Genomic DNA, 19,075 nt, shown 5'->3' with positions numbered 1-19,075 from the left:
AGTATGCCCCCAGGGGACAAGGTTCTCCTGAGGCAAAACCGTGTACCTGGAGACCGGTGGAGGATGAAGCTCAGAGCAATGGAAGAACCGAAGCTTGCTTCTTTCCCAGACCAAGGAGCGCTAGTGCTGAAGGTGGGTTGCTGGCAGGGTGGAGGTGGGGGTTAGGGTGGGGGTGGGTTTGCTCCTCCCAGCCCCAAAGCTGGGGGACAGCAGGGAACTGAGAATGGTGTTGGCGAGGTTGTTATGCCAGGACAAGGTGTTGGGTATGAGGGTGGGTGGGGGCCTGAGGGGTGGCTTGGAGCCCTGGCGGTGGCTGCCTGACGTCACCGGCCTCTCTGGCAATAGGCTAAGAGCTGAGCTCCCTGTAGCAGCGGCGAAGGCAGCGGCGGCGGCGGCAGCAGCAGCAGCAGCAGCAGCGGCGCGGCTCTGTCTCTGGTCCCTGCGCTCCGCGCCTTCTGCAGCCGTCACTGCAGCCGAGGCGGGGGCTCCTTCTCTGCAGCCGGTTGGCCATTCCAGGTAAGAGACAATGGTCTGGCTGAAGGCTTCCATGACTAGGGAGCCTAGCGGCAGGATGTGGGCGGGTAAGACCACTCCCGCGGCCTGCGCAGGCACCTCTGGTCAGAGCTTCGGCCCCCGCCCCTGCCCCAGCAGAGGCTAGCGCTTTGCCTTGCTGCTCCGCAGTGCAACAGTTTGCACCTGCCTTTTGGGAGAGGCTAGGGAGCTGTGCTGCCTGCTGCGGGTCCTCCTGACTTGGTCCTCTACCACAGCCTCCGGGCCCTGAGGTCAGGGCCCGGGGAAGGCTAGAGACAAGGTCGGTTCCCCAAACTTTGCAGGCGGGAACCGTTCCCCTTCTAGTTCCTGCTCTGGGAGAAAGAAAAAGGATACAGCATGCTGTCAAGTGGGAGGCTCAGGGAGATGGGGAGGAGGGGGGCGTTTGCGAGGATATGCCTCTGCTGAGAAGGGTGCTTCAGCTGTTTTTGATGGGGAGGAAGGGGGAGGAAGGTAGCAGGGAAGAAGGCTGGAGAAAGGTCGAGTATGATCCTGTGTGCCAGATCCAGCGTGTCAGCTGTGGCCAGGGACAGAGGCAGTGGAATGTATCCCCTGGGACTAGGACCTTGGGGATCTGAAGGTCCAGGGTGGAAGTGTCTGGATGGGAAAGGAAGCCTGCGAACAGGGAGCCTGCTCGGAGCAAACGCTGGCGAGAGTAAATCCCGAGAAGAGAGGTCCATGGTGCTCGGAGAGGAGGGCAATTGGCTTTCTGGGAAGTAGATAGAGAAAGCCAGCCTTGGCGGCCACTGTTGGTGACAATTAGAAAGTTGTGCAGGGGGCAGGGCGGCTGCCTTCTCTGCTGAGTAACCAGTGTCTCCGCGGTGCGGTGCGGTGCGGTGCGGACACAGACCCCATCTGAGCCAGCGGAGCAGCTGGCAGCCGCTCTCCAGCGCTGCTAGGAGCGGTAGGATTGGGTCGGTGGGTTGTGGAGATGACAGCTTCCAATTGAGGGCCGCTTGGCAGCGGTAGCAGATTCCTCTCATTCGCCACACTTGCCTTGGCAGTGGCCGGGACCCTAACTAATCCTGTTCTCTTTGCAGTACGGTGCCTGGGGAAAGGAAACTGGGCTCTTGGAGACAAGATCAAGGAGGACCGGAGACAATCTCCCTGGGGCCACTAGCTCTGGCCAGCTTGCCTGCCGGCAGTCGCTCCCTCAATCTTTGGCTGGAGTGCTCACTCCCTCCAGCGCCAGGGAGCAGTTGGGTGGCGTGGGCTCTTGTCCTCGTCTTGGCTGGTGGGAACCGTGTGTCCAACAGAGGAAGCCTGGTGGGTCTGTCCCCTCTCAGCCCAGCGCCGATGAGTGCCAGGGCGCCGAAAGAGCTGAGGCTGGCACTGCCGCCTTGTCTCCTCAATCGGACCTTTGCTTCCCACAACGCTAGTGGAGGCAGCAACGCAGGTGTCCGCAGCTCAGGCGCAGGTGGCGGCACCTGCATCACGCAGGTGGGACAGCAGCTCTTCCAGTCTTTCTCGTCCACGCTGGTGCTGATTGTCCTGGTCACTCTCATCTTCTGCCTCATCGTGCTGTCGCTCTCCACTTTCCACATCCACAAGCGTAGGATGAAGAAGCGGAAGATGCAGAGGGCTCAGGAGGAATACGAGAGAGATCATTGCAGCGGCAGCCACGGTGGTGGTGGGCTGCCCCGGGCAGGTGTTCAAGCTCCGATCCATGGAAAAGAAACCCGGCTGGAGAGACAGCCCCGGGACTCCGCCTTTGGCACCCCCTCCAATGCCACCTCTTCCTCCTCTTCAACCCCTGGCCTCCTGTGTCAGGGTCCCTGTGCTCCTCCGCCTCCACCGCCAGCCCCCAGTCCACACGGAGCACACGCAACTTCCTCCTGCTTGGACACAGCTGGCGAGGGCCTTTTGCAAACGGTGGTACTGTCCTGATTGTGTAGCCCTCTCCTTACCCCTTCCTCGTTTCCAGCATCTTTGCCATCCTCGCTTTTGGTCCTCCTTTCTTCCTTTTCTGTTCTCCTCTGACCCCTCTTTCCTCTGCCCTCTTTCCTTCCCTGCCCACCCTTTTACTGTTTCTCCTCCGCCGAGGCACTGTGCGGTATTTGTAAATATTGGGCAAGGAAAGTCTCAGAGGAAGAAATAACGCTGATAATACTTTATTGATATTTATAGTAATTATTACACTATTATTAACACAGTCCAAGCGCATGACAAATCACATAACTTCTCATTGTTAACGATGGCTGCATCTTCCCTCTCCACCCCGTGTCCCCCTCAGTAAGGAGGAGAAACCGCACAAGCTACCAAATATATAAAAGGCGTTAACACTGGAGGGGAGGGGGCCGGTGATGTTGTATATAGCTGTCAAGTGAAGGTTTAGTCGCCTTTCCGCCCCTCCCCCATGGGCTTTCACGTTTCCTTTAGCTTTTCTCCTCTCCCTTTTCCTCACCTTTAGCCGGGCTCAGGCATTAGTATATTATAAAGCCAATATCTACATTAAGCACCAGAGACCACAGAGAATGTCCCAGAAAAACGTTTAGGACAGGTAACGCCTTTCTAGTCAATCATCTCTTCACTTTTTGGTTCCCCTGGGCAGAGTTTTTGAGTTTACTTTCAGAAATATCTCTCGCTGGCCGAGTGCAAAAAAGCAAAATCCACAGTATCCGCTTTTGCCCCTTCCACCCTCCTCCGTCCTCTCCACTTGCACACTTGACTGGTGGCTTTCTGTTTTTGTTTTGTTTTAGCCTCAGAGACATCGGGAGCTGTCCAGCTATGTCTGGTGCTGAATATGTCTCCCCTTCGTGATTACTTCCTCTGGTTGTGCAGGCCAAAGAAGGAGCTATTTTGGAAAGTGATTGTCTTGGTTTCGATTGGTTTCTTTCTTCTTTTTCTACAATTGGATTAGCGTGTACTATTGTTTTGCTTATTATTGAACATTGCATAAGTTACCTTTATGTAAAAAAAAGAAAAAGTATTAGGTAATGTGCCGTTCTGGAAATGCAGTATCTAACCAACCAAGATGTTTCTGTTTTATTTTTAGAGCAAGTGCACCTTTGTTCTATACTTATTATATTGGTACCAAATGCAGAAGAAAACTATAGTTCTGTGATATGTCCTCCGACCTGTGTATTCTTGTTCTAACTTTCCAGCTGTTGATATAATGGTTGCCACTGGCTAAGGAAGTCAGTGGTGCAGGCCTGGCTTCTGTTTCCGGAAGTGTTCTTTTGTATTTTACTCTGTAGTAGACTATTATAAAAAAAGATGACACCCACGTTTCCCTTTTTCTTTTGTGAATAGCAGAAACAGCCACAACAGAAAACAAGTAATGGATGCGCAGGAATTGCCATCTATTAAAACATGGTTAATATTTCAACAGTGCCTGTGGTTCTCTGCATGCAGCTACCACCTGGAGGCAGTGGTGTGTGTGCTTGCTTGTCCTGTATGTGTCTGGGGGAAAGACTGGTGGAGATGTTGGGCAATTTGGATGACAGGACATGCAAATTTCCAAGTTAAATCAGTGAAAGCTTACAGGATAAAAAAATGTCTACAGCTTGTCTAGTCACAACTCTGTGCCTGCACCTGACAAACAGCAATGGAGGATCTTTCTTCTCTCTTAGTCTGGCCTAATTGGCCTCCCAGAACGCATAGAGAATATTGAGGAAAAAAAATAAAGTGAGAGAGATGATAAATCTTTTGTCCTCTCTTCAAACATCAGGATAAACACATCTATGCTAGACTCTGCTGCTGGGTGTTTGGCAGTGGGACCCCACACATATCCCTCTCCTGAGCCACAAGTTGCCCTCAGTTCTCTGTCTTGGTTCAAGTTGTATGTGCTTAAGGTCCAGAGACATTGTTGCCTCTAATGTTTTTGGTTATTACAAACTTTCCCAAGCTCAGTCTGTGTCTTTATAAGATAAGTTATTAAGGTTGATTTTAGTCACCTATCAGATATCATCCAAGTCCTTTTCTGAAGCACAGGCCAGCATTTAAGTATGCCACATTGTATCATTAGGAAGACCAGGTATAATCTTTGGATACAATATATTAAACAATGAACAAGATTCTCTCTGGTGCCTTAGTCACTTCCTAGTAGCAGGTCAGAGTGCATTCACTCCCTCAGAGGACCAAGGAGCCCATCAGTGTAACTCTACATTAGCTACGGTGAGCTCTACATTGGGCATCAGACTAAGGCCCTGTGAAAGAAAATGTCCAGTAAGCTCTTTAGTTTGTCCTAATCCAACCATATCTCTTAACACCTTCTTACAGAGTGGGTCTTGAATGTGAAGTCCGAATAGAATCAGGAACCCAGAAAGAAGGAAGTGTCCTCATTTCAATGAGCTCTACTTAAGTGCATAGATTTTACTTTCTTCCCATTATTTGGTGCACTGTTTATTTTGCAGTGAATAATTTCCCATTTTATTAAAGCAATAAGATATTCTGTTTTGAGTAGTGCTGGATGCTGATTCCACTTCCTTGGTGCTGAAGCGACTCATGTGTTCTTGCCTTATGAATCACAGTGCATTCAAGGCATGCAATAATAATCCCCTTCCAAGAAGCAGCCTGTACACCCTAGGGGGCAATGTCCTATATACTTTTCCAAAATAAATAGAGGGAAGAAGAAATAAGCTAATTATGTGTATTTTTAAAAAGCCTTGATACCTCTAACCATAAGCACACATCGATAATGTGCTATTTATTGTGCACCTTTAAGTGTCTACGGCTTTCCCCATCAATTGACTAGGGTTTAATATTTTGATAGTGTCCTGTGCAAAGCTGACGCAACTTGATGATTACATTTCATTCTGAGTTTAATATGCTGTGAACCTGGTGGTGTCACAAGATTTCTGTGAGCTAGAATGAGAATTCCATGAAATTCTAGTCGATCAGATCCCACACCAAATTCTTGCAATAAGCATATAACAATGCAAATTTCTATAGACTCTGTTTAGATTGCTACTTAGTGAACTCAGCTGGCCCATATGACATTCAAGACTTTGTTTTTATGAAACAAACGGCAATATGGAAATAGCTAAATTTACTCTAAGGATTTTATTTACTGATGTCCAGTCAAACTAATTGCTTCAACCCTCTATAGCTACAGCTCAACTCCTGCACTTGCTATTCAGTATTAATAAGGTAGCATGCTTGATTCTTGCTGTTTTAAAAAAATGAGAAAATAAGGGAGAGAATGCCAACGTGTCAATTGTATGGGACTCTGACTCTTGAAGATGTAGATGGATATAATCTTTAGAATTTATATACACCCATAGATATGTATTTATATATGCATACATTTTGTACAAATTTACAATGGACTTTTGTATTCTCTTTTCTGTCATTATAAGTATGAGATTGAAACCAAATAGTTGTTCCATCGTCTGATCCAGAGAGGATCTGAGAAGTCAGGTAAATGCATGTACTTGTTTCTTTGGGGTCAAATCGGAATGACTTTCTCTTTATTTAATGGAAGGGAAGAGTCTTCCTCAGCTTGGGAAATTGGTAATTAGATAAACTTCCTTTCCTATATTAGTGACTCAAATGTAGCAATGATAATGAAGTTATGACCATATCAATGTGGTCCAGCTATCTAGGTGGAATAAAAAATCTATCTAAAAAAGCTCTGTAGCCATCTAGACCACAATCATGGATTGCAATTTGGATTTTCTTTTTCTTTTTCAACACATACGTTGTATAAGATACAACATGTATCTGCTTATTTAAAAGTAAAATGAAAATATACTATTATTTGTTTAATTTGGCAATTAACTGTTTTGAAAATATGGACAACTTAGCTTTAAACATTACTTTGGCATTTACTTTTACTCCCTTCTTATCTGTATCCATTGAACTGATTAGATAATGCATAGGTATAAGCTTTATGTGCTTTTCTGTGAATAATGGCTGAGAAATTACTAATGGATATTATCTGAGAGTTATGGGCTAAATTAAAACCAGAAACTTTAATGTGACTTCTAAAACCTACTTACCCTGGTGAATCTAGGCTTCGAATCTGAAAAGCCATTTGTTCGTGTTTGAAGGCAAAGATTGTGGCTTGCAGATGTTACAGAACCAATTACCCCATCTACACAAGAAGATAGTTCCTCACTGGGATGAATATAAATCGGATTCTGGTTTGTTTTTCTTTCCTTTATTTGGTAACATTTGAGAAGCAGATATTATGGCTCGCCATCAATGCTTATCGTTACCACCAACCTGATGGTACCATTGGTGCCATGTAGGAATGCTTAGCGGAGAAAAAAAAAACAGACTTAGCTTTAATTGGGGACAATAAATCATTCAAGTTGTTTTACCTACTTGAGGCAGGATATTTCGCTGAGACTCATGGTCTCACAGGACTGCTGTTACAGAGAGGTTAACAACAAGTGACAGCACCCACAGAAAAAGTGATTTTTGAACTTGAGCATATCCAATAGATAGAATAAAACAGGTACTAGAATTCATGAAAAAATTTGTTTTGCTTTTATATCAATAAAAGAGTTTTCTTGTTAATTGGTTTTTTGGACACTATTTCCTTATTAATGTAGTATATAACATGCCAGGCTTTTTAAATATCTTACTCCGTTACACTTAGATACAGTTTTCTAAAGGAGACAGTTAAAATGGTTTTGCAGCTTTCTGCTCTTCCACTCAAACCAGCCGTATCTCAGAGAAGGGATGAGTGGGTGTGGTGTGTGTGTGTGTGTGTGTGTGTGTGTGTGTGTGTTGTGTGTGAGAGAGCATGAGAGTGTATGAGTGTGTGTATGTGTGTGTGTGTGAGAGAGAGAATGTGTGTGTATTTGGTATAACCCAGTAAATTGAGTCTAGTGTGAGAATTCAGGGGTTCTTTTAGGTACCAACTTGAAGTCTTGAAAATATTTCCTCTTTCCCTTTCGCTGCTAACCTAGTCTATCAGGAAGAAATGTGTTGAGAGCCATATTTTGCCCTTAAAGAGGGATACCTCAGGTTCGCACAAATTCCGAATGGCCTTAGTTGAGCCCTGTTGAAATGCAGCTTGCCGGGGATGTTCCTTACTGTGTGTTGCTATTGTCCCACCCTGCCTTCCTGCTGACAGCTGTTGACATAGTCTCAGACCCTGACCTTTGTCTCCAGTCTGTAATTTAGCGCAGAACTCTTCATCCCGGCCTTACCATTCCTAGCTCTGCCAGCTGCTCTCCTTCCACCTCCCTATGCAGTGAGGGTCTGGCGTTCCTGAGCCCTGGACCTGCATTGAAAGGCATGAATTCTTTCTCAGGGTCATGAATCAAATCACTACCCCTACCACCTCAACTCTGAGAGTCTTGTAACGTGTTAGATGTCACACAGCAGCGTTTCTTCTGAAGTTGTATAGCCTCACACTTTTAAGGTCACACAGTCCACTATCTGAGTAGATGTAGGGGTGTCATTTACCCTCAAATCTGTTTAGAGGTTCATCAGACACTACCAACAGTCTTTTTGGCTCCTAACGATTATAGAGGAATAAAAATCCTTCATAGCTACTTATCTCACTTTATTCTTCTGTTTTATTATTTTTTCTTAAAATTGCCCCAGATTGAAAGAAGCAGCGATTTCTCCTCATGATCCCTTTTCTCTTCCAGAGATTCTTCCTACAGTCACTAACTTTCCTCTTCCTCAGGTCCCTAGTGCTTCATTCTTAGCAATGGCTGGGGTGAGAGTAGGAAGCGTGATTGGAAGCTTATTGGTAAGAGTCTCAAAACAGCCCCTGTAAGCAAACCTCTGCTTTTATGCAAAGCAAATGTGCTCATCATTAAGCCTTGTTCTTCTTTCCCTGAAGATTTTGATCATTTTGTGTTGAAATAACCAGGCTAGCTAAAGGCTAAAACAATTATATTTTTATTTATTATAAGGAGAAAACTCACAACAGGAAATGAGAAATCCAAGCACAGCAATGTCCCGCGGGAATGGCTCAGAGAGAGAGAGAGAGAGAGAGAGAGAGAGCACCTGGGCAGTGCACAGGTGTTTCCTTGGATCCCAGAAAGCCATGACTTACCTGGGCTCCACCTCTTAATGAAAATTGACTAACAAGGTTTCCCCCATCATCTCCCCCTTTTGTCTAAACAAGAGTGATCCAAACCCGATACAAAACTATATGCAACAAGAGTAAATATCAAACAACATAAGCAAGGAACACATGACAAATGTTAAAACAAACATTCTATTTTAAGGAGTCTAAATCTTACATTGGAAATAAGCTTGGCTAAATCATAAGAGGAAGGTAACTATGACTATCTAATCTTCAACCCCATGGAAGGCCTGAGAAGAGAGATAATATTACTTGAGTAGGCAGGAAGTGCAATCAAGCAGCTTCCAAAGCCAGCAGAATATGACGGAGACAATTAGCTACCTGAGCAATCACCCAAAGTCTCATTTGTAACGTTGAAGCAACCAACTTTGGCTAAGGCCTAGTGTAACTGACAGGCCATTTTTAGAGGCAGGAAATATTTTAAAACCATCTTACCCTGTCTTGGCAAGATTTGACAGTTTTCTTTGTGTCCTGCTTATTCATTTTGGATACCGTGTACTTTGTCTGTGGTCCATTGCTACCCACTCTAACCCTTCCAGTTTGACAAGAATAACTCACTACTGATTGGAGCTTTAATCTTAAGTCACTATTTGGTCTCCAAGAAGGCACAGCCACTTCCCTATGTCTGCCACATATACCCATGACTGCCACACTCCCTAGCCTCCGGGAGCTGCAATTGTGGATAGGCATTTCTAACCTTGAGATGATGGACTTCTATTGGGTATTGGATACTGAAGTGAAAATGAGCAACTAGCTTTACTGGAAGGCAGCAACGAGAATGAATTAGTGATTAAAAACCCAATCTCTAATCATAGCTTCACTCCAGGAAGTGTACATTGTAACCTCAGCTGTTTGGTGTAATAGAAGGATGGATGTTAGCATTGCTTGCTCTTACTGGGGCGGCATGGATTCATTTTCTTGTTCTTTGGATTTCTCAGCCAAGGATTAATCTATGACACATTAGCTATATATATTTCTTTTGGGTTGAATATTGAAGTCTAATCTTTTTTTTCCAAATATACCATCTCCATATGTGTCCCAGATTGGAACTGATACAGATAATATTATGCTCCTGTCTCTAAAAACAGCATCTCGTTTTCCCATACCTTACAGATAAGATACATTAGACATGAGTGCTCTTAACCCCACTTTTTGATCTCATCGGGTCCATCCCTATAATCCTATAAATTGTCTGTTTTCCTTAGCTGTGACTTTGAGTTGGGTGGGTTAAGTTTTACCTGAATGTCCGCCATCACTTCTCAGTACATCCAGAATCTCTGAAGTCCAAGGGTAGCCTTTACACGCCACATTATTCTGAAGTCTAAGGTGCACTGAGATGGCAGAGTGTTCCTCCTTAGCATACACACATGCAAAGGAATGCATCCACTTTGTTTTTCTGTGATTAATCCCATTTTCCTCACGAAGTCCTATGTACTGTGTAATCCTTTCAAGAACATTTCCAGATGTTCTCTTTTCCTGTTTGTTTCCAAGCTGATACCTGGACATGATTTATGTTATCTTGTTGTGACAGAGTGGGAAGGTTCTTCAGACCTAAGTAGTATTAAGAGGCTTCTCTCTGGGTCTAGCTGGAGGGTGGCCAGTCTAGTCTACACCCTGAGGTGATGACTATTAGGATTCATGTCCCTTATAGTATCCACCAGCATAGTGCAAGACTGTGAAGTTTTTCATAGAGATTGAGCATCTGAGTCTGTAGTAACTTCTAGGTTCCAAGTGTAATCATGCCTGGAGTCCCCCAGTAAGGGTGAGTAAGACTTCCTGGGCCCCTCTGTGTATCCTATTCAGACCATGGGAAATGGGAAGCATCCTGCCTATTGCCCCCACAGGCACACCAGTGCCACCACTTTGTTGTTGGGACAGAACTAGGGAGATTGCTTATAGCCTCAAGGAGCATTCACCCTCTAATCCCATCACAGTGCTGGTCACTGGGCCAAATACCTCTCTGTCATAACATTTTTTTTTCTGAATCAAAGTATTTGGGAATAAGAGCTTTGTCAAACATCTTCTTCCAGCCAGTGTCTGATTCCTCCTAAATGATCCAGGCTTGGAAGGTATGGACTTTTCTATATGGTTCCTTAAGGACTTCATTCAGCATGATCAGACAGGAGCAGACAGGTTTTAGGGGTTTCTGCTTTCTAAATGCTACACCCTAAAATCTGACTTCAAACTCACAGTTTAACTTGGAAAATAGAGCATGGAAGAGAAACTGGTCTGCAGGCAACAACCCTGCATCAGAAGGTGGTTCAGGAACCTTTTCTTGATCACCCTTGTTCACACAAGGTGTGGATTTCAGGTTGCACATGACAAAGATTTGATCACCTTTGGCTACCTTCCAGAGTAAGATATTTCAACCAAGCCTTAAATCACCTAAGCGGTAAAGATGAGCTTGGTTACAGTGGCATAGTCTTTAAACCTTTGTCAAGTGTCTTCGAGAGAGGTATAGGTGTTGGCAGTATTTGGTGATTTAACATAGGCCAGATTTCTCAAAGGATAAGAAGAGGAAATGAAGGTCACCAAGTATCAAAGGCGAGTCATTACCAAGGAAGAACAGAAGAGAAAGTAGGATACTGACATGCCTAGCTCTTCACTGTGGCCTGGACCACTTCCCCTGATTGTGGTGTGTGCTCCTGAGAGAAAGGATGGTGATTTTGCCTTGTCCACCGGCATGTTCTGACAGGATCAATTGCAGGTTCCCGATAGTTATTTCTGCCTTACATTCATGCAGCTTCGTTCCTTAACTTTAGTTTCACTGCCCTCTCCCTGTGAATCAGCCTGTAGTAGTTCTGAGTGCCCAGTTGTATTCTGGTCTTAGTGTGGCCATGGAAAAGTAATCTTAGTTTGGCCATGACTGGGTCTTCATTGACTGATGTTATTAAAAATCTTATTGATGAAATGATTCCCTAGAACTTTTCACAGTTCACTTTTAACATTTGAAAGTTTTTTTCAAGTCATAGATGTTCTCAGAGTCAACTGTTTGCTAGACATCACTTTTGGTGCCAGATCGGTCACAGTGAAGAATATAAACAAAGTATCCTGACTTCACTGTTTTGCAAGTTAGAAAATTCAAATTCATAAACATACAGAGAAGACAATTATTTGAGTCCTTGTATTTCAGCAACCATTCCACATTTTAGAACATTGACATGTATTATTAATTTTGTATGAAGCTGTGATGGTATTCTTTCAAGATAACCCTTATACAACTCCTCCTTCTTTTAAGTAATATTATAATTGTAAACAGTGAAGGGAGGCAATAAACAGAAGACATAAGTAGATAGTGGAATATGTGTAAGGATAGATGTGCTAGCCTCAGAAAAATGAAGACTGTGATGAGAAAGAATATTGAATTTTAAATAGAGTAGTCAAGAAATGTCTTACTGAGAAAATTATATTTGAGCAAAGATTTGAAACAACGCAGATATGGGCTGACTAAATATCATATGGCTGTAAGGATTTTGAAAATTTATTTTCCCCAGATCCCCAATCTTATAAATGAACAGATAGAGATTTTGGTAGGAAGAAGATAAGAAAATCATATTTTCCAAACATTGTATTAGATACGGATACAATACATGTTGTAAGGAGGATGTGGTCTAGAGAATTTTATAGTTTATAATCAACCAACATTCCATTTTATTCAAGCTCAATTACATGTGTATCACTTTAAAACACAAGAAAGTGACAACCAAATCTGTATTTGAGGACTAAGAAGGGCTTCTCAATTCAGATTGTTTGCTGTTGGACCTTTCAAGATGCGTTAGAGTTCCCCAAAGACAAAGGGAAGAATGTCAGTGGAAGAAACTGTGTTCAAAGCCACAGAGGAAGAACATTGCGCATGTTTGTAGGATGCAATGAAACCTAAACAGGGCAGGAAAGACCAGATGACCAGGGGCCTACAAAAGACATCACGTGGAGATGTGCATTTCCCTTTGTTAGTGGAGAAATCAGTGATAAATTTGGAAGAGAGAGGAGTTATATATTTGAACATTTAAAGGATTATCCTTGGAGGGCCAGTGGATAGCACTGGTGAAGTGGTAGCTGAAATAGCAGATAAAAATCTACCAGTGTGTACAGATGATGAAACCTTGAGCTGGTGGGGGCAGAGACAAAGAATAAGGGTGCACCCAAGAGCTTGCTGTGTTGTGGAACTGGTGGAGGTGGTGATTAGAAGATCCATAGTGCAAAGACAAGGAAGAAAAAAATGAGAAGAAAGGGCAATATAGGCTTAAAACTTATGTTTTGAGGATCGAAGCAACACTGATTGGTTCGACTTACCTGTTCTGACTTAAAGACAAAGCTATTCATTAATTAAAATGAATTCTAATTGAGGAGGCTATGGTTTGTGGGCACCGTCTATGACGGATTTGTCTCCAGGCTATGTGTACAATATGGTGAGGACTTTTTCAATGGTGCCACCTGGAATGTAATGTGCAACCTTTGCAAACTGTTCGTGGTCTGGTAACCTGGAGGAGTTCTGTTATAAAGGGCGTTTGTCCTGATCAGAATACAGCTGAGAAGGGAGGTAAGATGTTGGTAAATGTATTAACTTGTTTTCTGCTGCTGTGGTAAATACCACGCCAAAAGGAACTCAAGAAAGAAAGGGTTGTTTGGGCTGGGTTACCAAAGGGGTTCATCATGACAGGAAGCCATGATATTGGGGGGGGGGAGCAGAGAGGGAACAGGAAATGAGACCAGTCCTCCCTTTAGTAACACACTCCCTCCAAACAGGTTCCACCTCCTAATGCTTCTATAACCTGTCCCCAAAGTACCACTTAATGGAGACCAAGTATTCAAACACATGCGCCTATGGGGGACAGTTACCATTCAAACCACAATGGTGAACATTTTTAAAAGCCTACACAGATGGGATATGGGGGCACAGCTTGTGTTCTAATTTTGACTATGACACATGATAGCCCGCAGACCTTGGAATAGTTCTTAACTTCCCTGTGTTTCAATTTTGTGAAGGTTTGTTGAGCATATTAAATGGGGAAACGGAGAAAAGGAGCTGATCATAGTGGGTGGCTTGCACATTGTGGCTTCTGTTCTTGATTTCTGGGGTTGAGTGGGGGAAAGGGCAAAGTCATTTTCTGGCAGAGGATTGTAGAAAACTCATGTTCCCTGTACTTTGAAGTTGCATTGCAATCCCTAGCAAAGTGCCTAGTATACAACGGTCATTCAACAAAAATGATGTTGACTACATTGCACTCTATGGATTTATGCCTGATGAAGGGCTTTGTCACAGTTTTAAGGTGTCTGGCCAGAATCGCCTCAGCACCAGAAAAACAAACAAACAAATAAATAACACAAAACAATAGCTGTGAGGATCACCCATTTCATCTGACTTATTTTGAATGATCATATGAATTTAATGATGTCATTAAAATTTTTGCCATTCTTCAGTTAAAGTATGTCTTCTAAGATGTTTTCCAGTTGCAATGTCCTCACCCCTTTCCTAGCCCTGCTTGGAAAGCCTGATTTTAGAACCTGAGTCTTAGTACTTACCATGGCTTATTCAGAAGCAATGGGTCAAACGAGGGAACTGAAGCCAAAGCCAAAGGAGCATTAATAGAAGGAAAAGTATCAGGTAAGCTGCCAGTTATCTAGTGTTTACTCCCTGTCAGTCAGCTTCTGTGTATGGAGGAAACGCTATGGAAAAAGACAGACTCCTTCCTGTCTATGAGCTTCTGACTCAGTTAAAGAGACAAGTCTTTCCGAGTGCAACAATAAAGAACACCCAGTCAGAACGGGGATTAGAAGCAGGTTAAGCCTAACTTGAATGAGCACAGTTCAGTTATCAATGGTATTTGTGTCTCTCACTCTCATGTTCACAAACTCCACTTCCTGGAGACAGAGAGAGATGGGTCTGACAGTAAGGTCTGAAGTCGAGGCGAAGAAAGTCAGAGACTCTGTCCCTCCTGACTAGAGTGCAGGCCGCTGTCCTCCAGCAGTTATAAAGACTAATCGTCCTTGGCAGAACTGGCACAATCCATCATTCTTCCTTCTAATATTTCTACCAAGTCAAAATATTACACATCTCCTAATTGGTCCAATGCTAAGTTCTGTCTTTCTCCCTCTTGAAAGTTTCTATGTCAAAAATATGCCCCTGTCTTAAAAGTTATGCTTTATTCTCCATTATTCTCAGGACCACACTCTGTGCAACACTGAGCATGCATCCCTGGTGTTAATCACCAGTAATGACTAATTCAGTTGGAAGAAAACAGCTCATTTTCACAGAAGGCTCCAGCTCCTTAAATAGGAAGGGATATTTTAGGACAGGGTATTGGGTGTCCAAGAATGATCTTGCTAGTCTTCTGATCTTACCAAAGAAGCACCCTTCAAACAACTGAACTTTGCCTACAGCAGACAGGACCCACCACAGAGTAAGACCTCGGTTCTAGAAGAGAAACACACAGGACTCCCAGGCTCTCCCTATCAAGTCATTTCATATGAAAAAAAAAAAAAAACAATATTGTAAAGTAAAAAGAAACTCCACTGATCAGAGTTCTTATTTTTCACACGAGGACTATTCGAATCCATGTTGAAACACTTTATTATTTTATTTCACACCATGTTTGTCTGATGAGAAGTCTGGCTAACACTAAACAAACTTAAGCCAATGACTTGGCAGCCCAGCACGACCTCTGTGAGGGCTGAGCACATGTGTTTGGACGGCGGGGCCGGCTGAGGAAAGAAAGCTCTTAATCAACATTTTGCTCCTGCTGAGCTCAGGCCCTGAGCACCAGGTGAGTCTGACTTTATATATGTGTGGTTCCTATCGCGTGGACACACCCTCTCTGATACTGCCTTTGATGGTCTCACTCACGTGGGAGGGTCGCCGTGGCTAGGTGGAATGTGAGACTGAGCATTGCCCCCACAGATTCCCACAGCAGGCTCTGTGCCTCTTTGTATAGTAGGGCTTCCCCAGATCTGATCCAGAGCTGGCAGTCATCATTGACTTCTGCTGCCTCCGGGCTGTACTGCTGTTGGCCCTCAGTTGTGTCTCCTTAGCCCCTGTGCCCTCTATGGCAGGCCACTTGTACAAACAGCAGCAGAACTTTAGGGGAAGAATCTCCAAGAAGGTCCTGTTTCAAGGCATGTGGTCTGCTCTTTGCCCTTGTAGAATAGCATCAACCGTGGCTACTTTAGGATCTTTCTTAGTCAGAAACAAAGTGGGTGTCTAGCTTGTCTCCACTGTGCATCCAGCTAGGTTACTTCATCGAATATCAAGTAAAACTTCAGGGCTTATTCCATTTTACATATAAAGAATAGAAGTTCTTGGTGATTAAATCATCCCCGTCAAGGCCACTAAATGAGTCTGAATTAGAGATTGCCTAACTCCAAAATCATTGCTCTTCCTACTCCATTTCACCCGGGCACTCCCTCCAAATCTTGGCATGCCACTCGCTGTATAACTTTTGGTCACTTGCTTCATTTTCTTTTTCTGTCTCAACTTTCCCACCTGAAGGAAATGGCAGCCGAAAATAAGTTAACATTTTGATGTGCTTCAGAAATGTCTGGTACAGGCTGGGGAGACAGCTCAGTCCCTGACGTGCTTGCCATGAAAGCGTGAGGCCCCTAAGTTAGATCCTCAGAAATCATATTAAAAAAAAAAAAAGTAGGGCTATGGTGGTGGATGCCTGTAATCCTGTGCTGGGCGACAGAGACAGGCAGATTCTTGGAGTTCACTGGGCAAACACCCTAGCCATCTCCAAGGCAGTAGGAGCCCCTGCCCAGATAAGTAAGGGAGATAGCACCCGGAACTACAGAGGGCGTTGTCTTCTGCACATGCACAAAGAAAATGTCTGTAACACAGTAACTGCTTAAGGGTCAGTTGACAAACACCAACTGAAAGGACTGCCTCAAAGCAATGCCAGCAAGCAGCTTTCTTGAAAACAGGAGTTTTCTAACCATGTTTTCTATATGTGGCCACTGTGACTTTACTTTGTGTTGAAAGAAGACCGGTTGGTCGATTCTGATAATTTATTGACCATTATCTATGAATACTATATTTTGGTAACACTTCTTCCATGAAAGCCCCTGGTGTACATACTAGACTATACCTAAATATGAAGAGCTAGAGCAAGTACTGAAGAAAAAAATAAACATACTCATTTCATTTTCAGACCATCAAGAAAACTTTTGTAGCTCAACATAAGCCACAGGTTATATTGGAGAAATCTGGTTCTGTATGAATGTCCTCTGACAATGAGAAATGCACCCCACCCTGTCACCTGGGAAAACATATAAGGGGGTTCAGCAACATAAGCAGTCATCCCCACAGATGGACACCAGGTGCATCCATGGCAATCTTGGAGAAAGCATCCTTTGGCCATGCAGAAAGCAAATTAAACGCCCTTAGAATTTTAGCAAACATCTCTCTAGAACATATACATTTGCTACTTTCTCATTGCTCTGATCAAATATGTGACAAGAAGCTGCTTTGGGGAGGAGAGTTTTTTTTTCTGGCCTACTTTTTGAGTGAATACAGTCCTGCATAGTGCACAGCTCTATGGATATGGCAGCTGCTTGCCCACATCTTAGTGGACCAAAAAGCAGAAAAGAGAAGAAGAGAGGCCAGGCTATACTCCTTGAGGCCCATTCCTTAGAGAGTCTCTTCTTCTACTAGGCACTAAATCTCAAAGATCCCACAACTTATAGAACAGCACCTCCAACATAGTCTGTTGGGGAGGTGATATGTCCAAATCATAACCGCACAAGAAGACCTACTTTGTCAGTCTCCAGACATAAGACTTGAAGCAATTTTCTTAGATTCACTGAGCCTTTACTTGGGTGAGTGGCAAAAGGGGATAATAATATCTCCATAGAAAAATTACTTTGACTTTTAGTATAAGAAGGAAATATATCTGGCACAACTGTAATGCAACTTTTACTTCTTCCAACAACAGAGATAGTCATTACTTATTATGATATGTATCTATCTATCTATCTATCTATCTATCTATCTATCTATCTATCTATCTATTCTATTCTATTAGGACATAGGACATAAATACTATTATCCCACTTTTCTGCAGATGAGAAAATGTAAAACTGATAAAATATTTTTTTCTAAAGTCCCTGAACGAGGATCTAATAGAAGCACAGTTTGATCCTGATGCCTGAGCCTAAACTCTCACACTGTCCTCTGGCAGGCCCCCTTTCCCTCTCCATCTTTGCCATTTTGCACTAATACCTTTAGACTTCCAGAGGTGACCACACGGCACTGGAGAGCACCCATTCTCATAAGCACAGTATGAACTAGCTGTTAACGCAGTTTACCTGTTCATCCCCAAGACTTTCATAAATGTCAAGACGGCTAGAGGTTAAGCAGGTCAGAGCCAGGGAGAAAACCCAATTGATGCCATGATGCAGTTTATCTTCCGAAGGATGATGTAGTTAGAGGCCTGGTCTTCAGCTCTTATTATCCGAAGGTTCTGCAATAACATACTGTATAAAAAGTAGGCTGAATTCTATTGTCCCTTAACAGCTTAGGGAGTGCCACATTGGCTTCATCTGAGGTGGTTCATTAAAACTTGAGCAGGAGCTTATTGACGACATTCTTACTAATTTTCTCCCCAAGTTACCTCACTGGGCATGGGATCCTTGCTGTGAATCCAAATGCTTTCTTAGAAAGGGAGACTCTGGACCTACCTGTTGGAAACCAGTGCATCAGACCGACCAATGAATTGCTAGGTTTCCAAGCACGGCTCATTCAGGTACGGGCTCCTGATATGTGATGGAATCTATAACCTGCCTTAGCTTGGGAGTGAGATAAGCAAACAGCACAGCAGTGAACACCCCCTCCCCCACAGCACAGCAATGCTTACTGGCAGGCTTGGGAATCTGAGACATTATCCGTAGGCTTGAAACCAAAACGAAAATATACAGAGGCCAAACACCTGCACATATCCGATCCCGTGGGCTTTAGTTTCATTTCTGGTTAAGAAAGCTTTTGTGAGGAAATGAGACTGAAGAGAATGAGGACATTCGTCCTGCAGTCTACTGGCACTCAGAAGGTTTGGCTGCTAAATAGAAGTGATAGATACATTGCTACATGTGACTCACTGCTTGTCACACTACTACTCTCCTGCCTTTGTCATAATTAAATGGATCCCACAAACCGTCACAAGCTGAGTGCCTATTCCTCAGCAGGCAAACTGCTTCAGGACACCTCTCCCTTGTCCTGCTCTTTCTTGCTCGTGTTTACGGCATGTTTCATGTTGGCTAAAAAACCCGTGACTCCTTCTGTTCCTTTGAACCTTTGCTTCCATGACCCACTTTCGGTGTTGTGATCTGTGACAGGTGCTGCCAGTGCCTCTTCGTGTCCCCCTTCACATTTACTGCCCCATCCTTTGTGGCTTCTCACTGAAAACATCACTTCCTGCCTGAGACCTTCCTCAGGCTGCAGGAGCATGCCGAGTCTCCTCAAAGGGTAGGCAGAAGTCCCGGAGTTAGCATCCTGTGAGAATATCACCAGTGACAGATGGGAGTTGGCGGATTCATTTCCCA

The 19,075-nt window shown here is 43.9% G+C and overlaps 1 protein-coding gene across 2 annotated transcripts; it reads left to right on the top strand.

Moving 5' to 3' along the window:
* Positions 1-307: 307 nt before the first annotated feature.
* Positions 308-7,014, top strand: C4H11orf87 (chromosome 4 C11orf87 homolog). Of its 2 annotated transcripts, none has more exons than XM_048417326.3 (2): positions 308-516; positions 1,590-7,014. In XM_048417326.3, exon 2 carries the CDS (start codon positions 1,846-1,848, stop codon positions 2,434-2,436), a length of 591 nt encoding a protein of 196 aa, XP_048273283.1. In that variant the 5' UTR covers positions 308-516; positions 1,590-1,845; the 3' UTR covers positions 2,437-7,014. The 2 variants fall into 2 exon arrangements, with proteins under 2 accessions (XP_048273283.1, XP_085544884.1); XM_085688758.2 differs by lacking the exon at positions 308-516 and adding an exon at positions 977-1,453.
* Positions 7,015-19,075: the final 12,061 nt, after the last annotated feature.

This window comes from Myodes glareolus, chromosome 4 (assembly GCF_982192425.1).
Source record: "Myodes glareolus chromosome 4, mMyoGla1.1, whole genome shotgun sequence".
NCBI classification, from domain to species: domain Eukaryota; kingdom Metazoa; phylum Chordata; class Mammalia; order Rodentia; family Cricetidae; genus Myodes; species Myodes glareolus.
Note: the sequence above shows the minus strand (reverse complement) of the source record. Positions and strands in the feature narration are given on the sequence as shown.

Bases quoted from the DNA above. Each gene is read 5' to 3' on its own strand.
- C4H11orf87 (XM_048417326.3), top strand. From the start codon at position 1,846: ATGAGTGCCAGGGCGCCGAAAGAGCTGAGGCTGGCACTGCCGCCTTGT.